At 41.4% G+C, this 25737-nt stretch overlaps 1 protein-coding gene across 2 annotated transcripts in view; it reads right to left on the reverse strand.

Annotated features, from left to right (window-relative positions):
- Positions 1-25737, reverse strand: part of Dnah8 (dynein axonemal heavy chain 8) — a 286935-nt gene that overhangs the window by 36187 nt on the left and 225011 nt on the right. For both annotated transcript variants that reach the window (XM_005318733.5, XM_078020075.1), the window contains exons 80-85: positions 23084-23157; positions 20750-20902; positions 20249-20404; positions 11931-12047; positions 9723-9824; positions 2281-2441 (exon numbers count right to left, since the gene is read on the reverse strand). In XM_005318733.5, the coding sequence (XP_005318790.3) occupies positions 2281-2441; positions 9723-9824; positions 11931-12047; positions 20249-20404; positions 20750-20902; positions 23084-23157 (763 nt within the window). The remainder of the gene's footprint in view (positions 1-2280; positions 2442-9722; positions 9825-11930; positions 12048-20248; positions 20405-20749; positions 20903-23083; positions 23158-25737) is intronic.

Below are 25737 nucleotides of genomic sequence, written 5' to 3' on the forward strand. Positions count from 1 at the left end.
TACTTCCTTTCTGTCCGTCAAGAGGGCCTACAAACAGATGCACATGTGCACACTCACACAGAAAGAAACAGGTATGGTTATATGTGCATGTAGCTTTAGAGATGCAAAATACAGAGCTATAAATATAGAAAGAGAACTAGGAAATGCAATAAAAAGTTAATTGGTGAGCCTCCTGCTTTTCGGAGGGCTTGTAATAAGTTCACAATAGAAAGCCAAGGGCTGACTCTGCCTTTACCTCTAGTCCCATTTACTCTGTTGCTGTGTTTCTCTGGACTTTTTCTGGCTCTAGTTCATCTGCACTGAGAGCTGGTGATCAAAGCTTCCCGTGGTGTTCACGGCAGAGGAGCACCATCCCTCTAAGTTGGGGTGAGATGGCTTCCACCTTGTCTCGCCTGCTCTTTGGGAGGATCTGCAGGGCTCTACAGGGTCACATTCTCCATGAACCAGCTTCCAGGACTCCTCAGGCTCTGGCCAAGGGAATTGGAGTCCAGAGCCCTCACACGTGGACATTTTCAATTACAAGTTGATAAGTGTTTAGAGACTTGTCAGCTGTTTTGTTTCTTGGCCCGCTTGTATGAAATCATGAGATCACTTTATAGACTATCCCCACTGATCAGACCACAGCCTACAGATATGAAGGATCACTGAGTCAGTCCACAAACACATCCTGAGCATGAGGCACTGTCATAGAGGTGGAGACTCAGAGGTGAAAATGGACAAAAGTTCCAGACGCAGTGGAATTTATGCTTTAGTGATGGCTGATAGACGATAGCAAATAAGTATTTAAAACACAGAGTATGTCGGTTGGTGAAGAATGTTGTAGAAAAAAAGCAGGGCAGGAGGATAGGATGTGGGGCGGGGACTGGGGAATGGGTAACAAAAGGTGACATTTAAATAAGGACAACGGAAGACGTGAAAGGTCAGCCACAAAGATATGGGGCGGGGTAGGGTAAGATGTTCCAGGAAGTGCAAGCGTGGCCCAGGACCTCAGGAGGGCTCTGAGCAGAGCAGCAATGTGGCCTGACTCACATTTTAAAATTCTCAGCTCAAGCAAAACCCGTGCTCCCTCTTTCATGTATAAATTTATGCTCAAGCCAATCCCTGAAGAATCCCTTTTATTTCTTGACTTCTCTTCCATTCCCAGGTAACTTAATACATCCCCTTCAAACAGCTACAGCTGCCACCAAAGAGGACTGTCTTAGGATCTGAACAAAGTGTCATTAGCTGTTCGTGGGGCCCAGTCACGTCTGCATCTTGAAGATGAAAAGCATCGTGGGTGAGATTAAAGGATACGGAGAGGATGGAATCGATGTGGCATAAAGAGGCCACCAGGGCACACATTGTGCAAGGGGTGAGGCAGGTGTCTCGAGGTGAGAGGACAATCAATTGACAGCAAACCGGAACTCTTGAGACATCTATCAAGTGTAGAGAAGCAGAAGATGGGGGGGGCACCCACGCCCGATTGCAGTTATTAAAATGACAATGGTGAGTGAGGGACCGAGGGAGGCACACCATGCTGACACACAGGCTTTGACAGGTGGGCCACAGACTCAATGCCTGTGCAAAGGAGCAGCTCAGCTGGGGCTTCCTGTGCCCACCCCATGGAGCCAGGTGGTCTAGTCCAGGGTAGAGAACTCTCAAGAAGGGTGAGACCTCATCTGAAGGGTGGGTCAGAGAAGGGGCTTGGGTTGGGAAGCATTTCTTCTGTCTCCTTGGGAGGAGGGACCCCATGCTGAGCTGAGACCCTGGGCTCTGCCTAGGTGGCCTGTGCTCCTGTGCTCAGTCACATGCCACCCTGGGAAGTTCATGATGGAAGGATGCAGGTGAGCAAGTAAGGGGAGAGGGTCCAACAAAGAGAAGGTCAGGCAGGTCTTCATCCTTCATCTACGCTTCCGGCCCTTTTAGACCCTATTTATGAGCATCGTATTCTAATGGATTTTTGGAGAAAGAGATAAGGAGCTGGGAGAGGACTGTCCTATCAGTGGAGAGCATCAATACCCACAACACCAACTGGCTTTATGACATGACAGAGGAGAAATAGTCAATGCATAAATTAGAGCTTTAAGGTTGTCACAAACACTGGGGCCTCAGGATTTAGTGAGAGGAGAGCAGGCCAAGATGTGACAAAGTTGTAATTGGGAGACAGGAGGCGACAATATTTTTCACAGTAAAATAAAAAGAGGGGAAAGGAGAGAGATTAAGAGAGAAAATGAAATGCACAGACTTTGCCAGGCTGAGTTACAAATGACCCCTTCAAATTAAAAAATGCCAAGAACTTACGTGATATCAGCATTAGGGTGAAGCCCAAAAACTTCGGGGTTATCTAGGGATGGCAGTGACTGGATGAATTCAAAATACTGGTCCAAGGTTTTGCACACGGGGATTTTATAACCAGTATAAAAACAGAATGATGGTTCAAACATCTTCTCACTGAACCAGACCTGGAGGAGGGAGAGAAAATAAAGGAAAGAAAATTGATGAGAGTCTAAATGAAAACTGCCACTATCGAGGAGGAAGGGTCGCCTTATTTCCATTTTAATAGGTTTTTTTTTTTATATTGGTTTTGAAAGCATCTTCACAAAACTACTGATAGAATAATTAGCACATCCATGAAGAAAAGTGAGAGGCCAGAGCACAAAAGCAACTCGGGGAGGCTTCTGTTCAGCACCAAAGAAGAGATGTGCACAGTAAAGAGGATCAGGACCCAGCAGGGCTGGGAGCCATGCCCACAGGTCTTTACTGGAGCAATTAGAGGACCCTCAGCTTTATTCTGGCAGAGAAGGAGACACACTGCAGAGCCCCAGGAGGCATTAGCCACCCAGGAGAGGATACCTGGGTGTTTTCATTGTCTTGAGCACCACCCCCACCATGCAGGGCCTGTGCACATGTAAGATGTCATTCACAATGACACTGAGCACCAGCACAAAGCCAGAAGTCCTTATAAGCATCTACCCCCACCCTGAGCCCAGTAGCTTCCTTCATTAATTAAGTTAGGTCCCTGTCCATCAGAAGCAATGCCTTATCACATCTTTTTCTCATTCCATGTGAATTGATGGATTATCTGTAACAAAACAGTGCGAGAACAAATACACACTCGGTGTGAATAGACTTATTTTGAAGGGCAGGGGGTGATGTTGAATGCCTATGAGCTGGTTTTGAGGCAATAACTCTAGCATTTGGCAGGGAGAGAAAGAAGGGAAAGACAGGCGTGGAAATGTAGGCACTGGGTCTGTTCACTCCAAGGACTGACAGGAAGGAGATGAGGACTGTGCCTTACTCCAGGCAGGGACACTTCCTCTAGGACCTTCTCTCCACAGGCTCCTTTCAGTTCTTTTTAGATCCAGACACTGCTCTGAAATACCCTGTGTATTGGTTCTCTGTGGCTTTATTTGCTTCCATTCTATTCTATTCAACTCCTGGGCACAAGGCCCCCGAGTTTAGAACCAGAACAGAATGCAGAGATGAAAAACTCACAGTCCTTTCATTCAAGGAGCCAGTGACCTAGTAGAGGGATAAGCCAATTATGGAAGAACCATAATACAAAGTGTACCAAAGTAAGAGCCAGAAGGAAATACAAATAAGCAAAGTATTAGAGAGGCTTTGAGCTGGAAGCAAGAATGGCTAGGTGGATGTCAGGTAGGGAGGTGATTTTGGAGAACAGCCTTGAAGGAGAGAATTTTTGACAGGAGGACTTGGAGGTGGGGAGGCCACACAAGCAAAGGCCCAGAATGACTGAAGCCAGAAAGGTGAGGATGTAGAGGTTGGAGGGTGTAATGAAGTTGGGGTAAACATAATGTCCTTGTAAGACACAGGACAGGAAAGTAGAGGAGGTGAGGTCATTTTATGGATGACTGTGGATACCAGGGCGATGACTGGTGCTTATTTAAGAACCGGGGAGCAATTGAAAGTCATTAAAGGGCACAGAGCTGAGCACAGTCATTATTGAGAAAGATTAGATTTTTCGTGATGTGGATAGCTTAAATTGCAGGAAGACACCCCAGGGAGGCAAAGGCCTCAGCGCACAGAAAACAAATGACCACAATGGATTCTGTGTTGTCAGATGGCAAGTACCTAAAAAAGCAAAATGAAGCTTCTTCCTGGTTTATGATTACTTTATTAACACACACACAAAGGGCTAGATCCAACTCATACAGGGCCAGGTTTCACCAAATGTGGAGGCTCTTTTGGGGTATGGACAAAAATACAGAATATGAAATCTACTTGGAATTACTTTGGGAGACTCTTAACAGGTACCTATAAAATGTGGATTTTACAAATTTTGTGGCAGATGTAGGCTATGACAGGATCTTTAAGAGAAGAGGCCTATTGGAAAGCCCTCTGGTCACTTGGGGATGTGCCCTTGAGGAAAATAGTGGGACCCTGCCCCTTCCTCCTCCTCCCTCTCGTCCTGGCCACCCTCAAACATCCTCACTCCACCACACACTGTCCACCATGACCTGCTGCTCCACTCGCTACAGGCCCAGAGCAATGGGGCCAAGTGACCATGGACAACACCCCAATAGCTGTCAGCCAAAATAAACCTTTTTTCTTATAGGTTGATTAGCACAAGTATTTGCTACAGCAATAGAAAGATGACAGCAGCCATCCTTGAATGAGAACATGAAAAAGTTCTGCCGCTGTTAGTTGTTGTTTTAACTGTAGGTTTTTAAATTGGCACATTATAATTATACAAAATAGTCTTTGTCCCCTGCTAGGTTTTGAAGAGACACTCTGTAAGATGCCAAAAAAACAGAGCAAATGGGGGTCCAAAGATGAGCCCCAAAGTGAAAGTCACAGGGACATGGGATCTGACTTAAAAACACTCATTTACAATTGAACAGCTTCCCATAGTAACTCGGGATCCCACCGCAGGGGAAGTGGCTGCAGTGTGGCTTGGCCAGCAGAATAGATGGCAAGAGTGAGGCTGGGGACGGCTAAGACAGAGGAAGGCAGGACAGGGGCTCTCTGCTCAAGAGGATTCTGCTGCCAAGTTCATGTGGGAACCTCATGTCCTGAGAGCCAGAGACCCAGCCTCAGCCCTCTGCTTATGTGTGTGTGGGGGAGGGTCATCTAGAACAAGTCAAATCTAGACAGAGGCACGAGGAAGGTGAAGGACAGTGAGGCAGGAGGTTGGGGGTGACGGGCGAAGAGCAGGTGCAGGGGGAATAAGCGAGTGGTCCAGTCATGGACAGAGAACTGTAGCCACCGAAGGGCCTGAGGGAGGGACAGAAGGAGCCAGGGAAGCTCCTCAGGAGAGAAAGGATGGAATGGTAGTGAGATGAACTTTTCATTTAGGGTAGGAATTGCTGAGGACCCAGGTCACAGAAACCAGGATCTGATGGTATAGAGAGGATCTAACCTGGTGGCGAGCCAGCTGCTGTTCCTTGGGAGCAGCCAGGACAGGATGGAGAAGGCACTCTGAGCTCTAGACCAGGGAGTCTGCATGCCCATGACCAAGACACATCCCGTGTGTGCTTCCCCCAGGCCAGCCTGGGCCCTGGGGAATGAAAAATCTTGGGCCTCTGGGAGGGGGATGAGGTCTCACTCAGTTGCCCCAAATGTCAAAAGTTGGGCTATGGAGAAGGGAAGAGCAAATTCAGAAGGCTAGGGACAGAGAGGGGACTTGGCCAGCTTGAGATCTGCAGGTGGAGCAGGCTTCAGAGTAGCGAGCAGAGCTCCCTCCCCTCCCTCCTGCACTCCCGGCTCAACCATTGACCTTGAAGGGACAGATTGACACAGCAGCTCTTAACTGCTCCAGATCACCAGGTGGAGAGTAGAGAGCTCTTCCACATGCTGCCTCCTTGACAGCCAACCACTGTGTTCCACACACCTTTGGGTAACACAGCTTCAATAAAACAAAAGACAAACTTACAGAGGTGGTTGGCTAATCAGGACTTTTCTTGGATTTGGGTTTTTAGAAAAAGGTTCATAACATGCTTTTTTAAAAAGTTGAGCTGGGCCTGGTGATAACACGCTTGTAATCCCAGCAGCTCAAGAGGCTGAGGCAGGAGGATCGTGGGTTCAAAGTCAGCCACAGCAACTTAGTGAGGCCCTAAGCAACTTAGGAAGATCCTGCCTTAAAATTTAAAACAAACAAACATAAAAAGGGCTAAAATGTGGGTCAGTGGCTACCAAAAAATAAAATTAAAAAAACTGGGTACCAAAAAATAAAATAAAAATTTGAAAATGTGATAGGTTAAGGGTGGTAAAAACACACATGCACACTTAATTTTCAGAGTGTGCTGGTGTCAGTAGAAATTCAACTGTTTTAAGTGACTACAGAAAATTCTCAGGGTATTGAGATTATGTGATGCTCATCAGCAACACACATGTGTGAGTGAATTCTCAGCACTAGGGAGAGGGGTACAGAGACCAGGAAACCAGGAAGACTCGGCTCCTATTAAGGAGTTTACATTCTAGTGGGGAAGACAGAAAACAGCTATCAGACTCACAGATTCCCTCTCCTACTCTCTCAGAAAGCTATACTTTATCCATTCTCTTCAAACAACCCAAACTCGCTTCTCCCCACTCCTCAGCCAATGACCTTGCTTCTTATTTCTCTCAGAACATAGATGCAGCCATTTTTCCGCAGAAAATGGCCTCATCTCCCCATACTGACTCTAGAGGTTCCTGCAGCCTCCCATGCTCTTCCCCACCAAGAGGAATGAGAGGCCCTCCTGCCAGGAAGGGAGGAGGGGAACGTGAGGGTGTCATGCAAAACCACCTGCATACATACCTCTAAATCTAAACTGGCTCTGCTTATAAAAATTATCATAATGAGCAATAGAGGTGGGAGATAAAAATAAGGTGGAAATCAGGGGCTGGGGCTGGGGCTCAGTGGTAGAGCACTTGTCTAGCATGTGTGAGGCGCTGGATTTGATCCTCAGCACCACATTCAAATAAATAAATAAATGAAATGTATCATGTCCAACTACAATACATATATATATATATATATATATATATATATATATATATATATATATATATATATATAATATATTTAGGGATGTGTAGTTGATACTCATATGTTACATGATCCAAACAGAACTCCCAACTTCCAGCTTTAGCTAATAAAACTCATTCCTCTGCAGCCCTTCTGCTCCTCTGGAAATCATTCCACCCTCCCCAGTTGATCAAATCAAAACTAGTAGTGATCCTTGACCCACACCACTGCTCTCCCCACACACTAGATTCCATCAGCACTCTGCTGGTCGGTTCTGTGAAATGTATCCTGAAGCTGGACATGCTCAAGACCCTGATTTCAAATATATAATGTCTAAAACATCAAACTGTACCCCATGGAGATATATGGTTATTATATGCTAATTAAAAAGAAAAAAAATAAGGTGGACATGGTGATGCACATCTGTAATTCCAGCTACTCAGGAGCAAAGGCAGGAGGATTTCAAGTTCAAGGGTACTTGGGTGACGTAGTGAGATCCTGTCTCAAAATTTAAAAATTCTTAAGAAGGGCTGGGGATGTAGCCCAGTGGTAGCCCTAGGTTCCATTCTAAGATACACACACACACACACACACACACACAAAATAATAATAATAAAGAAAGAGAGAGAGTGAGAGAGAGAAAGAAAGAAAAATTTTAAATTTTTATACACACACACCTCTCAGAGTCTTTACTGTTGAAACTTCAATTTTAGATACTCTTATAATTTTTATAATTATTCTGCCCAAGTATACTACTAAGACTTTTTTTTGAACCTTTCTCATGTTCCCTAGTTATCATATTATTATTTTCATGGCCCTTGCCCCCTTTTAAAAAATTAAGTTGCAGTGGCAGAGCAGCAAGGGCTATAATTAAAGCACAAAGTGGACCACTGTTACATTTCTCCACTGTCAATTTCTACATTCCATTTCTAAGGAAAAATGTCATGTCCCTTTATTTTAGTTTTCCCCATTCAGCTCTGATATCCACATACAGTCTCCTTCCTTCTGAGGGCATCTATTTAAAGGGACTTGCTAATGTCCTTAAATATGTATTTATCATTGTACAATATACTTAGGTTACTTTATGGATCGCATCTTATTTTTTCCAGCTGCAATCAACACTGTTTAAAGATCCGTGCAGGACATCGCATAGATCATCTCTCCCCAGTGCTGCTTCGGCTACTGCCATAAGCACCTACGGTTAACTTGTCTCTTTCCCTGTGATAGATACTGACGCGTGTTTCCTTCAGCTTCCCGAGACCACAAACATGCTATCTTTGTTCATGGTGAGAATTTCTCTGGGACATATCCTGAGGAGTAAGATTCTGGTTCAGAGAGCTGTCATTTCACACAGCTGATGTGGTTGAGCGCACACCAGCAGGTACCCCAGAGGGTGAGCACAGCACTCTCTCGTGTCCATCCGCTCCATCTTGTTTTCTCAGGGTTCTTGGGCTTCTGAGGTGGACACTGAGATTCACCACCTGATCCTCCTGCAGGACCCAGGCACTCACTCTCCCAGCTGTCTAGAGTATTAGCTATTGTCTGTCCCCAGGAACTGCCCTAGCAGAAGGGTCCCCTGGGAGAAGGGTGGAGGGGGCACCCAAATGCAAAGTTAGAATCTGTTTCCAGGGAAACCACCCAATGATGGCTTCCGTCAGCTCCTTTCCCAGTGTTGCCACCAACACATACTTTGTATATGCCTATTTGGGGACTTTCCCTTGAAATGTTCTGGGATGTATCTACCTGGGATACTTGACTTCAGCAGGTATCTCAGGAGGGCTGTACCAATTTGATCTTCGAGCACAAAGGCATCCACCTTTCCTCGTCCTTTCTAACACTTGGTATTTCCCACCTTTGTCTTATGAGAAAGCATGCAAAGACATGTTAAGGGTGCAAAGAAAAATCAGATTTTTGGTCATCCCCCAGTTTACCAAAGTATCCCAGAGGCTTGTAGCTTGTACCTGGTTGTTTAGGTTTTAATTTTGTTTTAAAAAAGGGAAAGTAAGAAAATAAAATTACAGAAACAGAGAATTAACAACATAGGTCCTAACATAAAGAACTTAACAATCATAAATACCCCTATATCTGGTCTTTTTTCCTACTTAAGTAATGTTTATTGCTTCTTTAACATGTAGAACACTTTAAGAAGAGTTTGAGGTTGGTAGGTATTAGTTATAAGTATTTAATCTTGATGTGAAAACCATAATTTACAGGTAATATTTTCTCTAAAAAATGATTACCAATATGTTATATGTAGATTTCACTGGATTTAAAAAATGAAAAATTATAAAAAAATTATACACTTCATCCATTTTCAATCATCCAATTTAACAGAAAAAATTAAAAAATTTAAATTATGGTGACTCCCTCATCCATTATTTTTGGGCTTGAAGTCACCATGAGTCTTTCCCTTAGAGGAAGAGGTATAGAAATGAGGGCCAGTTTTTCTTCCTAGGTGAGGCACCAGGAAATGGAGAATGTGGAGGAGGGGTGGAGGGAGGCCTGGGCGTGGACAGTTCACCCATACAGGAAAGGATTCCGAGACCCTTGAGAACTGTCACTGCTCTTCTCAGACCGAAGGTAGATTGCTATTTTGTTGGTAAGGATGGGGATGTGTGTGGCAGGTGCACTTCTTGGCTAATTTGTTTTGAGCAACTCCTCTTTATACTGTTCCCCCCTTAAATTTGGCATACTCATCACAAATAAAAAGTAGGCTGTTTAAAAAGAAAATACAATGAAACTGTCCCCATGCTTTCCTTCCCATGAATTGACTTACTCTAGCGAAGCAATTAAGCAGACGTTTATCAAAGTCATCTGTCACTCTGCCTCCATATTGTACTTCTCCAATCATGTACCGAACTGTACTCCACGACACACCCTTTATCAGAAATAAAAAAAGGATTATTCACTGTCAATCTAAACAAATAATTCAGGTTTTTCTCTATATGAAAGGTCTGGGAAAGGGAGTGCTAGCTAGATTGTATTTAAAATGATGTGTTTTAGAATTATTCATTATCTTACATTAATACCTCTATCACATGGCTGGAACCACTATAGTTTGATCTCCAAAGAGAAATCTACAATACAAAACACCAGTGGATGTGTTGCCCATGGATTATTTAAAATAGAAAAAAAAAAAGACTATTTTTCACTCTGTGGATGTAATCACCTCTAACATTCATTACAGTCATGCCAAGCTGTTACAGAGGGAAAAAGTGGTGTTTAGTGAAGAAAGGAGGAAAATCAAGTAATCAACTCTATAATGTGCTCTCCTAGTAATATATTTTCTGGAATCAGTAGGAGAACAACTAGAAAAGTATTTATTCACAAGGTTTTTCTACAATGCAATCTTTTGCCATCTCAATCTGTGAGCTAAAACTACATCTAAGTGTTCATTAATTTTGATAGCAATCTCATACTGGCAATATATTTTGGATAGTAACAGTTATTTTATTTTTGTTACAAAAAAAAAAGAAATTCTTCATACATTTGGGGTAGGAGAAGTGAGGGTGTTTGATTCTTATTTTTATTCTTGGTTAAAATTTGATTTTTCAGTTCAGTTGCCTTTTAAAGCAACTATTTCCAGGTAACTATTGCTTATACCAACATGATAAATAGCCACAGAATCTGAACCCATACAATACAATTTTTCATCAAACTGCCATACTCTTAATTTACTATCCCTTTGATGGTTTGGTTCTAGTGATCCCTCCTGTCCAGGTCAACATTCATCATGCTCCCTAGCACAATCCTGTCACTGAATTTACCTTGAAGGCCTACTGTGGAAAGAAAGGCAGGACAGATGGGAAAAGTGGCATTTATACATACACTATGCATTCACAAATACCAACCCACTTGCTCCTGACAGAATCCACAGCCACTTTATAAATGGGGACACAGGCTCCAACGTTCATTCACTTGCCCAAGATCTGGAAGAACCAGATCTCCAACCCTTTAGAACATGGGTGATGGAACAACTGGGTTTTCATTCTCTGTGAGCTTGAGGACGTCTCCTGTCTGTCTTTTCTGGTCCTCATCAGTAAAACCGGCCTCTCAATAAAGTCTCAGAGGGAAAAATGAGGCTTTGCACAGGAGCACTTTGAAAACTACAAAGTGCCATACAATTTTGTTAAAAAATTTTTTTTAGTTGTAGGTGGACCTTTATTTTATTTATTTATTCTAATATGGTGCCAAGAATTGAACCCATGGGTTAAGTGCTCTATCAACTGAGCTACAACCCCCAGACCTGCCACAGGATTTTTAGCAGTGACCACTGTTAGATTTTTTTTTTTCCTGTGCTGGGGCTGAAACCAAGGGCCCTACCACTGACCCACACACCCCAGCCCAGTGACCTCCATTCGGAATCAAGGCTATTTATATGAGAAAGCGAAAGCTAACATTAGACTTCAGGGCTGGGGTTGTGGCTCAGTGGTAGAGTGCTTCCCTAGCATGTGTGAGGCACAGGTTTGATTCTCAGCACCACATATAAAATAAATAAAATAAAGGTCTGTCCACAACTAAAAAATATCCAAAACTAATAAGTGACTTAAGGTGAAAAAGAACGTTGCTGGTGGACTGGCAGATAACATCTTCTCTTTTAAGGAGACGCAGTCAGGACAGAGAAGGCAAGTTTGACTGAAGGCAGGCCTCCTCTAGCATTGCCCTGTGGCACCTGGAGGCAGCCATGGGCAGCTTCAGGTATGAGTGTGTTATGGAGGAAGCGGGAGAGGCTGGACCAGCACACAGCTGATCAGAGTCAACAGGCCCCTAAAAAGGGTGTGGGGGAGCCTCAGCAGGCTCACTCCATATCTCAAGTTGCAATTAAAGAAAAAAAAAAGAACCAATGTAATTCTGCAACCTGTACACTCAGAAAAATGAGAAATTATATCCCATCTGATTCAAATGTATGATATGTCAAGATCATTGTACTGTCATGTGTAACTAATTAAAACAAAAAAATAGAACAAAGAAAAGTTTCACTCACTTTTTTAATATCGCATTCATCAAGGTGATTCTGAATAAACTGAATACTGGCTGAGAAGTCGGCAGAATTAAATTCATAAGGGATGTTCCATCCTAAGGGACCAAATTTCCGTCGTTCCTTAAAAACACCAAGAGAAAAAGTAAGTATTGACGGGTTTTCAAAACTGTATGAATGTGATCCTTTCTTATTATTATTAAAATAAGGTATAAAATTAAAATCTTGTGATCAAGAAAAGTTGACATTATCTTCAAAGAACAGCATATACAATTTTAGATACTTGAACCATTAGAAATATTATTTCATGACTCTACACTGAAATGATTTATAAAAATAAATCTCCATATATTTGCCAAGTTTATGATCATGGGTTTAAAAAATAAAAGTCTAGTTCTCCAGTGACAACTCAGAAAAAAGCAGTAGGTGCTTCATAAATATTGGGTGGATTAACTGTTATCAGACCCTTGAAAAGTTTGAAATGTTAAATTCAAGAGTTTGTCAAAAATAAAGAAATTTTAAAAATTTTTTAAAAAAGAGTTTGTCAAGTTGAATAACTCAAGTATTCAAGAGCATGAAGACTCCCTGCTAGTCTCACCTGGTAATCGTGCCATTTCAGAATTTGAAAGCTAAGAATTTCTACTGTTTACAAGACACATCTGTCTTAAAAGTTTCACATTTCCTTCATTTTGTTCTCTCTACTTAGCTGAAATAGTAACTAACTGGTGAGAATTGGCAAATTACCCACAAATAACCAACTGGACTCAGTTCAAATGACTCAATTGCTTTGATATTCTGGGGACCATTTTAAAAGCACCTAAGTGTTAGAGCTGGTATCCTCAGGCCCTGATCTCCCATCAAACTCCACGATGGTCGCAATGTTCTCATGCCTTCAAGTTTCCCTGCCTGGCACATACCAGTCTCCATGCAAGTCCCAGTGATTTATTTGGACCTTCAATCCTAATGCCTGAGGTGAGGACCTAAGTGGGGGATAGCATCCCTGTCCATCTATGGAAAGATTTAAGTCTACTTCTCTGCTTCTTAATACATAATGACTTTTCTTTCTCTCTTCTGCTTTCCCCAACCCAACACACACATATTGCCGTTTTGCATGTCATTCCAATCCTTACTACACTGTCCCAAGCATCAAATCCTGAGTAATCCCAGAATTTAAAGGAATCTAAACAAACTGTAGCTTGGGCAAAATCATGGACAGCTCAGAGAAGAAATTCAGAAAGCATGAAGGTTTTAATTACTGATATTCAGGGGATGCTTTTAAAATATTAGATAAACCACTAACATTAACTTGGGTCCAGATATTCTGACCCTAGGAGATAAGAGTAAAGGCAAAAGAAGAAAGGAAGAAAAACAATTATAAATGGAAACTGCTAAAATTACTTCCTGACTTGTACTTCTTTAGGTTAGGGTAGCAGGCATCAGAGATTTGCACAATGGAACTTTCATGCCACCCCAAATTAGTATTTGATCAAACATAGACAACCAGCCCAAGAAGAGTCAACCAGACTTCTCCTAGAGATTCAAACTGGGGGTTCAGAATTGCTACCTGGAGTTTATAGTAGAAAGACTTGTAAACTCAGGAGCTCTGAAGTGCACAGAGGCACATGAGGAGTAGAGGCCACGGCTTTACATGGAGAGACTGTGGTCCCAGGCACAAGAGTGGGTGTCTTGGCTCTGGACTATCTGCTTTTCTGGGTGGCTTTTTAGTCCCAGGATTCTAATTGTTCAAGTTGAAATACTGGGTCCTATAATCAGATTTGGGGTCTTGACAGTGAAAAGGAAAAGAATCATGGTTGCCTAATCCACAAAGGTCCATTACTACCAAGAAGGTCAAATCCATGGCTGACCCAGGGTTCTGAACTTCTTGAGAGAGCCTCAGAAACACTGAGGTGAGCCTCCTCCAGGGTATTCCGGAAGCAAGGGCGGGTTGAGAGTTTATGAGATATTAAGATGAAAATGTATTCAGCTAACCCTTCAGTCCCTGGGATTTCTTCCATTCTGCTGGTTTTGCTAAGACTGCTAACCACTTAGTGAATTGAGAATGTTTTCCCATTTTTTAAAAAAGAAAATCAAAACCTACACTGTTAGTTTTACCTATGTGTTTGACTTAATTTTTAAAATTTAAGGTTCAATTAGACAGGGGACTGAATGAGAAATAATTCTTTCTTTCCAATTACTGAAGCTGCTTAAATTGGCTCTATGGAAACACTCCCATTTATATGCACTGAGCAATTGCAATTTAGTTGCTCCTTAAAATGTGATCTTTGAAAATGGCCCCCGTGCTGAAATTTGCTTCACATTTATGTCACTTGCTATCAATTTTCATTTAAAGCATTTAGTTTTTTAAGTTGGTTCACTAAAGTTATAGACTTCAGTTGAGCTCATCTTGGAGGAAAAAAGAGGAAAAAAAAGAAAAAATTTTAGTGGGTAAGTGTTCTAGTTAGTTTTTTCATCGCTGTGATCAAAATACCTGACAAGAACAACTTAGAAGAGAAAAATGTTTACTTGGAGTTCATGGTTTCAGAGGTCTCCATTCACAGCCAGCCGACTCCATTGCTCTGGGACCAAGGGGAGGCCGACCCTCATGGGGGAAGGACCCAGTGGAGGAAAGCTGCTCAGCTCATGCAGGGTCAGGCAGTGGGGCGGGGCCACAGGGAAGATGCGCCCTCCCAGGGCATGCTCCTAGTGACCTACCCCTCCAGTCCACCCCACCTACCTACTAGGATGGACTGATTAGGTTACAGCTCTCACAACCCAATCATTATACGTCTGAATATTTCTGCACTAACACCCTACTTTATATCCCAACTATAATGGTGCGTGTCCTAATCCTTCACAAGTGGAGTCCTTCCACTTTTTGCTGTATTTTTGTAGCCACTGGTCTCTCTAAGAGACAATAATCAAAAAAAAAAAAAAAAAAAGAACCCTGAAATATCACTTTGGCATACTACTATCAGGATAGATTCAAACTCAAACCACCAGGATAGACTCAAAGTGTTCATTCTGAAGATCAAAAGCAGCAAATTTTGCTACATTTATTTAGAATATTGAAAGTTTTCAGCTTGGTTAGTATTTTGGAAAACATGGGATGAGTCCTATGCAGTACAATAGGGAAAAAAATTAAAATATATGTATTTTCAAGATGTTGTAATTCAATTGGGAAAATAAGACTCAGAAAATAAGAAAACGACAATGTGACTGTGACTATGATTAACTGTTGAAATTTAACAGGCAATGAGCCTGAAAAAGACATTTTGAAAACTAAAAATTTCTATTGTATACATGACACATCTGTCTTAAAAATTTCAGTTCAGAATGAAATGGAGGCTGTTCTTTGAGAAAAGAGAAGAAACTTCCAGGCGTGGCAAAGTCCATGAGCAAAGGCAGGAATGTGAAGTCTGTGAACTTCGGACAGGGAGGTTCTCCTGCCAGAGAGGGCCAGCTCTGGAGAGCGGCAGGAACTGGTGTCTGCGTGCTTCAGGGACAGAATGTTAGGTCTGAACATAAAAGCTCCACTCAGTCCAAGGAGTTATTACATGTTGTTAACTGAGAGAGCAAGGATTTAGGACGACCAGTGTGCTTCATCTAGCTAATTCAGTTCCTTCCCTTTTATTCCAGGGAATATACAAAATACAGTGAAATATGGGAAACTCCTCAGATGAAAATTCTGCTCAATGAAACCATCATTTTAATAATGTCAAAGCCATTTCAAAGCTTCTCTTAGACTATCTCAGAAACTCCCAGGGGCCCAATGCTGTATCTAGTTTGGTTTAGCATCTTTATTTCCCTAGATTTTTCATTTTTTAAGCATAGTGTTATTATTGATAGCTGTATTAACATAGGCAATTTGATTGATTTCATTTTTACTTCCAGCTCCTGCCATGCTGCATGTGGGATGCATGTGTGGTGAACAGAGACCTCATTTTAACATGCATCTTAATATGACAAATGGATTAGTGATGGGCCATTCTCTCTCTTTCCAAATGCAAGGCAACTAACACCCTAACTCCTTTCTTTCAATGATATATTAAACATTCTTGTTTAATTAAACTTCATCTACAGCTTCAAAACCAGGGAGCTGGCATTAACTACCTGAGTTTGCTAATTTGTGCTAATATAAAATGAAAAATATAATCCATACTAGAAAACATAAATAAAACTTTAATAGGTAAAATAATTAACAAAAATAGCAAGAACCACGAGTTTATCCCAGTATAACAAGATAAACCTGCATCACATTTGTAATTATTCCAAAAAATTTAAACCAAGAATTTTATAATCATGCATCCCCAAATCAAGAACTTTATAAGCACTCTTAAATTTGAAAGCAGTAACTATCAAGGCTCAACTTGAGAGAGGAAACAAAATATAAGGGTAATAAGCACATTTCCAAATGAAGAAGTATTAATAGTGGAATTTCCTGGTGATACAACCATTTTTTATTCAATATTTAAATTATTTTTAAGAGCTGAGATAAAATTTTCACATTTGCGACTGCCCCGGGAGGCCCATACAGATTCCAAATCCAGAATTCTTCAGGGGCTTGCTATCTTGGGCCAGTAGCAAAATGGCTTTAGCAAATATCAGCAGCAGCAAAAATTCACCAAGTTGTGTCTAAGCCATTGGAAAAGTCCCAAATGTGAGAATTTTACAATCATTGTAAGGCTCCATGTGGGCACACCAAAGTGGTGGGGAGAGAAAAATTCCAGACCATGAGAAAGAGGTAAAAAAGGGCTGAAGGTTCTGCCCTGGGGTGTCCGTTCTCACTGCAAGACCAAATCACTTGGGAAGTTTCAAGAAGACTGGGCTCCTCCTCCCCTCCTCCCAGGATTCTCACTTGAGTGGCCTGGTCCGGGGCCCAGGTTCTGGCTGAAAATCACTGCTTGAGACATTTCCTCCACCCAATGTGCTGCTCAAGAGGAAAAATACCAGAGGACATTATCCTGACCTTCCTTCTGTAGGAAGGTTTGAAAAGAGACTAGAAATGTAATGACTGAGTTCTAGAAGACCGAGGCTTCAGAGGATGATGTACTTAAAATTAAAATCCCACAGTGTGAACATGGGCCTGCTCTGAACCCACAGTGATGCTGCATTTGAGTTCTCAAGAGACTGTAGAGAGTACACTGGGGCCAGAGAGAAGCTCCCCTGAGGGCCACGTTCAAGAGAAGGCCAAGATGTTCCTGGGGAGTGGAAGCCAAGCTAGGCAGAGGGTCAGGGGATCGCAAAGCCCCCATGGGGAGGGAGGAGGGGCTGGCTGGCAAAGCTAGACGCATCCTGAGCTGCAGGAAGAGCGGCCACTGCTGCAGGAACTGGCCTCTCAGAGCAGCTGCCACCTGCCCAGTGTGGGTGGTAAATTCCTGGAGAAGAGGAGAGGGAAGTGGCAGGTATGTGCGTGCAGTGGGCAGAGCTTAGCCGGGAGCTGTCCTGTGTAGCCACACAAGGACCCGGGGCAGCAGTCAGGGCCTCTCCTTCTCCTGAGTAAGCCTGCTCCCATCTCACCAGACAAAACAAACCACAGCCTCCACCGCTATTCTGCCCAGGGAAGTTGTCCCTGACCAGCCACATCTACCTGCCCATCAGCCAGGAAAAGAAGAATGTTCATTTCGTTCTCTGAAACAGGCAGGGATAGGATCTACATGACACATCAGGGCTGCAAGCTGATGAACACACAAATTCAACAGGAGAAATGACACCGTGGAGCAGGTAGGGGCCTGTCAATTTTACCCCTAGGTTCTATGGCTTCAGATTACATGACATGAACCAATTCTCTGTTCCTTTTCTCAGTCTCCACAAGACCAAAAGCACATACATCAGGTTTGGATAAAGCAAGGCATACGTGTATGCTATGATTCGAATAAGTATCTCCAAAGCCCATGTATCAAAAGCTTGGTCCCCATCTCATGGCACTATCAGAAGGCTGTGGAACCTTTGAGGTGGAGCTACTGGGAAGTCTTCTGTCACTGGGAGTGTGCCCTTGAAGGAGATATTGAGACCCTAGTCACTTCCTTTTCCTCTCTTGTATGTCTCAACCATGAGGCAAACTGTTTTTGCCTGTGATGATGCTCTGATGTGCTGTGTGATAGGCCCAAAGCAACAGGACCAATGAATCTTTGACTGAAACCTCCAAAGCTATGAACCAAAATAACCTTTTTTTTCTTTACAAGTTGATTATTTCAGGTTATTTGTTACAGTGACAGAAAGCTGACTAATACACTGTTAAGGACTCAATTAACTAACATCGGGTATTTGTACCTTATATCTAATGCTAGAGAGATAAAAGAAGCCAAGTCACAATCTGTGTAATTGGCATTGTTCCTTCCTTTAGCAGCTGTGTCTCTTTCACAAGCACATAAAGCACCTGGAATTCTTATTGCACTTTGGATTTTGATTCAGCCTCCAAGCAGATGCTGCTGGCCCAGGATACCAAGCCCCTAAAGAACTCTGGGTGTCTCTATCCAACTGACTCTATCCTAACCAAATAAAAGAAAACGTTCAGGCAATTGATTGATGTAAAAGGCACTGGGGGAGATGTTTGAGTGACCTGCCCTTCCTGCATGTCATATAACGGGATGCCTGAATTTTAGAAAAAGGGAAAAGCTTGAAAGAAGGGTCTTCTGGTCTACCTACATAGACATAGACACGGGGGCCCTACGATGGATATGACCGACCAATTTCACTTAGCTGACTGATTTCACAGCAAGTCTTAAAATCCAGGCCTGGTGAAGTACTCTCTCTAACACATTATCAGTTGATTTTAAAAATATATTCAACTTTTTTTTTAATAGACACTTCACTACAGCTTCCCAGGCCTAGTAGTGGAGATATATATATATCTATCTCTTTCCTAACTTAAACACCTGTCTTATTCAGTGCAAAAGCACTTTAGCCCCATGACTAGATGGTGGTCCTGTTGCTCTTCTGTTTAGCACCTGAGCAATGGCCTCTAAAACAGAGGTCACCATATTGACCATGTGGAAAATACTGCCAATCCTCTCCCCAAGATAAGCACCGTGGAAGAGTTGAATCATCACTACTAGGAACAGAGTCATAAAATACAGTATTTGTGAATGGGGAATTAAGTAGCAGAGTTAAAGCAATATTTGTATTAGGGTGTAATAAGGTCTAGCAGTGCAAACCATTCTCAGATAAGAATGAATGATATAGGTTTCAGGGACTTGAAAGCTATAATTTATAATCCAAAGGCCACAATGGAAATTAGTAAAAATAATCGCCAGCAAAGCAAGCAACCCAGTGTTAACTCTCTCAGGGTTGGGAACACAGATAACCCTACAGCCCTCTCCGGTGGCAGCATGGGACCTAGGAAAGAGCTAGGAACAGAGAGGGAGAGGGTAAATACACCCAGCAGTTTCTGGAGTGAGCTTGGAACTTCCCTCTGTGCTTGGGCAGGGGGTAGAGAGACAAGGGAACCCTGCACTCCCTGTGCACAGCTGAGGCCTGACTCCTGGGACATGGCAGGGGGCTCATTTTGTCCTTCACCCCAGCCTTGGGGGAGGAGAAATGCAAGAAGGCGGCTAAAGGAGCCTCTTCATTGGAGTGAGCTGAGGGCATCAAAGTGACATGGCTTTCCAACACAGACAATATATAAAACTCACACGCAGAACAAAAGAAGAACAAAAAGTTTTTAAAAACCTACAGAGAAGTTGCTTGGTAACCATAAAACTGGGAGTCACTATAGAAGTAATCAGTCTATAAAAGCAGAAATTGAACAACCTGAGACAGGCAGGGCACTGCTGAGCCCCCTCCTCCTGCCAGCACTGCCACCACTGTTGCCAGCACAGCGGGACAAACCACTTGTCAATCAGCCAGAGCCAGGCAGTTCCAGATCTACCATGTGCAGCTTGTGCTAAACCACCCGGAGTTTCTATTTCCTCATTTCTGAGGCGGTGATAACCCTGCCTTGAAATGTGGCCCCTGCTGTCACATGAGATGGTGCACATAAAATTCCCGGCCAGCACAGGCACTTTCAAGACCAAGTTCCTTGTTCAATAATCTCTCTCTCTTCACTCTACAAATATTTATTGAGCTCCATGTCCAGAAGCTGTTGGGACAGCAGTAGAATCAGCAGTCACCAAATGACTGTGTCTGCCCTTGGGCTCTTAGGTTCTCCTATGGAGGCTGAGGACACATGTGAAACACACAGCAGATACACCCCACGCCAGGTCGGGGAGGTGACATGCAGGAAAAGGAAGCAGGCAGCACATCCCAGAAGCCCTCTGCACAGAGGCTGCAACACATAGACACATCGTCAGCAAACCTCAAATGTGAAAACTGCTTTCCCAGGTTACCTGCACTGTGGAGTGTAAAAATGCTACTGTGTAAAGCATCGGCTTCCACATGGGTAAATTACTGATGTCCAGAAGGTCTTGATTGATCCCAGCAAATGTTCTTTTCAAACCTGCGCGCATTCCTTGGGGCGGCTCGTTAGTGAATTTGATAGAAGTCTGTGGCAAAAAAACAAAGGGTTGTTTTGTTTTAAACATTATTCTAAAGGACAAAATAGAAATCACAATACCTCAGAGCAGCAATCTGCTTACTGACACAATGTGGGCTGAAATTCAGCACTGTATAAACTAACTCCACTGATCAGAGCTGAAACCCAATAAATGAGTACTGCGCCTTAGAACGCTAGTGTGGAAATATGTACTACATAGCTTTAATGATTATAGTCAAGATTTTGATGATTGTGAGATTTTATAGGGCAGATTCTACTGGGCCAAAAACCCTTATCTTGTTTCTGTCTCTTAGTAATGCCATTTCTCAACAAAAAGATGCTTATGGTAACAAACCTGAAGCAAAGTAATTGGAAATCGATCATGGGGCTCAGTAGTTATCCATACTCGGAAAGTATCATCATTGGCTTCGACGGTCATTAGTGTCTCCAATAATTCCTCCATGAATTCCAGGCCAAGGTGACAATTTTGCAGTAATACCCAACCACCCTGTATCCAAAAATGAGTTCATATTTAGTTCTTGTAATTTTCTAGATATGATTTTAATAAAACAAAATGCAAAAAATGTTTTTTTAAAAAAATCTTTGCTTTAAAGCATTTGATTATTCTGAGAGTATAAACTATCTGCACCTGGTACAAGCTGGTTGCTTGGAATCAAGTGGGTTCAAAATGAGTATATTCTGCCATCCCTGGTTCAGAAAGGAACAGAAATCAAAACTCGAGGGCAGCCTTGTATTAGTACAGTGTGTGCACCATCTAATGGTGGGAATGGTAACTTTGATTGTCCTGCCTAAGGCGAATCAGAATAGACTGCCTCCAGACCAAGGCTGGCTCACTGTCCCCCACAGTTGCACAGAAAGATACACATTATCTTGTGAGAGTTGTTGTCAACACATTTGGTGACACTTGCTGCCAATATAGTAACCCTTATTCTTTGTCATCGCTCTCCCCACACACCCCAGAAACCACAAAACTTAATAAGCACTATCTAAAATATACTTGATAAAACTACTTATCTAGCAATATGTCACATCCATCAAGGGCCTATGAGAAGCAGATAACAGTTCAATACACTTACATAACTAGATCTGACAAATACAGCTGCAAAATACTGAGTGCATAAATAAATGTTAAGGCATAGATACTGCACATTCAACTCTAAGAGGAAATATGGCTCAGACTTCCTTAAATAGCAAAGGGGATGCGTTGGTCTATATAACAGGGGGTGTCCAGAGGAAGCTGGAATTCAGGCTTAGTTTGTGTCACCATGAACCCAGTTACTTTCTGGTCTCTCACTTTGTATTCCACAATGTCAGCTTTACCCTAAGTGTTTGAGGTCTCTCAAGGTGGCATTGTGGCTGCACGTCTATATATTCTATATATAGATATATATATATTTTTTCTGATAATGCTATTACTATCAATACTTATCCCACTGTGAGAACCAGGACATGGAAGTTACAAAAACCCAGTATTCCAAAGAAGGTTAATGTGAATATAGCATTTAAATTTAAAAGTTTCTCACTCATCGAAACTAAATAAATTAAGTCCAAAGTTAAATTGTCCGATCACTCAACAGAGTGAAACACTTGACCCGGATAGAAATAATTATATATAATTGCTTTGATATATATATAAATTAAATATAATTTATTATTGAATTTAATTAAGTGATAAAGATTAAAGCTTAGGGCACTTCAGAATTAATGACTAGCTTTAAATTTTGATGACCCAAGTAAAGTTTTAGGCCATTAACCCTCTCTGGTCATTAATTCCCAGGGAAAAGCTGTGCCCAAGTTGCTACAGACAAGATGAGATCAAAAGCTTAAAAATAAACCAAGATCTTATTTTATTTTTTATAAATGATGCAATTTCTTATTACAGCTGAGATGGCCATCTACAGAGCATTTCTAGAAAATTAATGTCCTGTGTATTTATTAGGTATGATGGAAACTATTTCTTACTATTCCACTCCGCCTGCAACTTCCAATAAAAATTATTATCAATATCTAAATATAAAGTCCTCAAACATTTCTTATTTTCCTGAAACTAACCATTAATGAAAAATGAAGGCCTGTCTTTAACCGAAAATTGAAATTTAACTGTCTCAATCTGTCACTTCTTTAAGTACTATCTATCTATCAATATCGATCATGAAATTCCAAGACTGCTCTAGCTGCATCCTTATGTATTAGAAGGTGTGTCTTCCAAGCTGTAAATAAATAAACAAGTGAAAATAAAATGAACAGATGCTATAGAAAATGGAACAAGCGCTGGGTGCAGTGGCGCACGCTGCTAATCCCAGCAGCTCAGGAGGCTGAGATAGGAGGATGGAGGTTCAAAGCCAGCCTCAGCAACAGCGAGGCACTAACCAACTCAGTGAGACTCTGTCTCTAAATAAAATACAAAATAGGGCTGGGGATGTGGCTCAGTGGTTGAGTGCCCCTGAGTTCAATCAATCCCCATTACCCAAATACATAAATGGAACAAGCTTTCCATGAACTGTCAGGAGGAAACTAGCTTGAGGTTAAAATTTACAATAAAATTCATATAAATGCATAAATCAAAAATAAGTGTTGAGCACCACAGGAATGATGCTCTCCACCTCTGTAGACCAGATGCACAGAGGCAAACAGCAAAGAGGCTGCAATAGTAGTCCCTGTTACATACCTGCTGCATTGACATCTGGACAAGCTTCCGAGCATGTATTTCTTGTCCTTGCCCCATTGAGATAGTTCTACACTCTGTAATATAAGGGAAGGTGCACACAATGTAAATTATATACAGGATTGGGTTGAAAAATTAATTTCTGAATGGCCACAGTCTCCCTCCCTCTATCACTTCTAGGAAAAGGCTCTGCTATTCAAATAGGGTTGGCCCTGGGTTGTGTTGATTAGAGGAAATGCACAGAGCAGAGAACTGGAGACACCACCTGGAAATGGTGGGTGTGAGAAGAGCAAGCAGAAGTGTGTTTATGTGCCTATGTGCACACATGTGTGTGAGTGTGTGTGTGTGTGTGTGTGTGTGTGTAATGAAATAGAGTTGAGAGTCCAGAAATAAATACTCAAGACCTTTCAGTTATGGGAAAGGACAGTATTTTTAACAAATGTTGCTAGGAAACCTGATATGACCTTGCAAAAGAAAAAAATTTGACCGTCACAGCACAACATATACAAAAATTAAAGCAAAGTGCATCAGAGATGCCAATTTAAACACTAATAAAACTATAAAATCTTTAGAAGAAAATACAGAAATAAATCTGTGTGACCCTGGATTGGATAAAAAGTTTTTCTAAATACAACACTTAAAACAGGCATCAAAAGAGAAAATGGACAAACTGGACTCGATCAAAATTCGAAATTTTTGTGCCTCAGTGGACCTCATCAAAGAGCAGCCCAGGAAATGGGAGAAAATTCTTACAAATCATACGTCTGATAAGGGTACTCAGAATCTACAAAGGACTCTTAAAACTCAACAGAAAGAGTCTAACAACCCAATTCAAAAATGGGCTGAGGATTTGACTAGACAATTCTCCAAAGAAGATACACAAATGGCCAATCAGCACATGAAAAGATATTCAACATAAATAAAAATAAATAAATAAAAGGAGGGTAGGGAATAGCAAGTCCTGGTAAGGATCTGGAAAATTTATAATATCTATATTGCTAGTGAGTATGTAATGTAGCTACTTTGAAGAACTATCCAGCAGCATTTCAAAAAGCAAAAAATAGGGTGACCATATGACCCAGCAAGTGTACTCTAAAGGATGCACCCCCAAAACCTGAACATTTTTGCACACACAAAAACTTGGACATGAGGGTTCAAGCAGCATTATTCATACTGGCCAAAAAGTGGAAATAATTCAAATGCTCACTTACTGATGAACGGATAAAGAAAATGTGATCCACACGTACATTGGCCTATTAATCAGCCATGAAAAGGAACAGAGCCATGACACATACTACAATGTGGATGAGCCTTGAAAACATTATGCTAATTAAAAAAGACAGGGAAGGCTGCATAGTCTCTGATTATATTTTCTCTTTCTTTTCTTTTCTTTTTTTTGACTTTTCATTTCTATGCAAGTAATATATGTTCACAGTGAAAGGCTTAGAAAGTACAGGAGAATATAAAGAAGGAAATAAAAATCAACAGTATTCTTCATTGTAGTCCTTTAATGCACAATCCCCTTCATTTCAAAATTCAAAGACCTTTGCAAACTGGAAGTTTTGTCACAAAATCATTTTGGTGGCAAAAGCTGACCTGAACTGATGTGAGCCTATGTATCACCTTCACTTTTCCCTTTCTAAATATTTATGCTTTTATCTGAAATATATAATATTAATATTCCCTTTCTAAGAGCTGGAAAATTCTGCTTTCTGAAACACATTTGGCCCCAAGAGTTTTGAACAAGAGATTATAGACGTATTGATTTGAAAAGTTTTATACATATATTTTATATGTACTCTATGTCTACACATTGCATATACATTACATAGAGTTTATATCTTACTTTTAACAGTGTGTTATAAATATGTCATTACCATTAAATATTATTGGAAAATAGTTTCTAACACCAGAACAGCGTCCAATCATGATGAAGCATCCTTGTTCATTCAACCGCTCTCCTTTCATATATTTAGAATATTTAACATTTTTCAATATTATTAATGGTATGAGGTCAAACATCTTTTAATATAAATCATTATGCATGTCTCTCATGTCCTTAGGAGGATTTAATGCATGTGGAAGAGTGTGCACAAAATATGCAAACTTTCTAAAGACTTGTGATAGGGATAAATAAGTGTCTCCCACTGACATGGGGAGCTATAATTCCTAGACCACATTCCCATTCTCGCTTGTGTTCTTATTTGTGATGCTTTTGGCATAGAGAGGTTTACAAACTTAATCCACTTATGTTATCTACATCATTTATCTGGTTTGGGACTCTGGTATTATGACTAAGGAAATTTTAGAAGTCAATAGTATGTAAATAATTCATATATTCTTTTTCTTCTTTTATAGCATAATCTAAAGCACTTAATATCCTAATCAGCCTACAATTTACTCTGGAGTTCAATATGTAAAATGATTATTTTTTTCTAACATTAGCCTGCTCTATCCATGCTGCTTGTTGGCTAACCCTTTTTCCTCTGCTGACTTGAAAGGTGAATCTATACTAAACTATCCTACATATTAGTCTAATTTGAAGGCTTTCATTTTGCTCTGCTGATTTGTGTATCTATCCGGAGCCAGATACACACTGCTTACTTATTGCCATTTGATAAAACTTTTAGAATCTGGCCATGCTGGCTTCTTTGTCT

This window comes from Ictidomys tridecemlineatus, chromosome 8 (genome assembly GCF_052094955.1).
Source record: "Ictidomys tridecemlineatus isolate mIctTri1 chromosome 8, mIctTri1.hap1, whole genome shotgun sequence".
Classification (NCBI taxonomy): Eukaryota; Metazoa; Chordata; class Mammalia; order Rodentia; family Sciuridae; genus Ictidomys; species Ictidomys tridecemlineatus.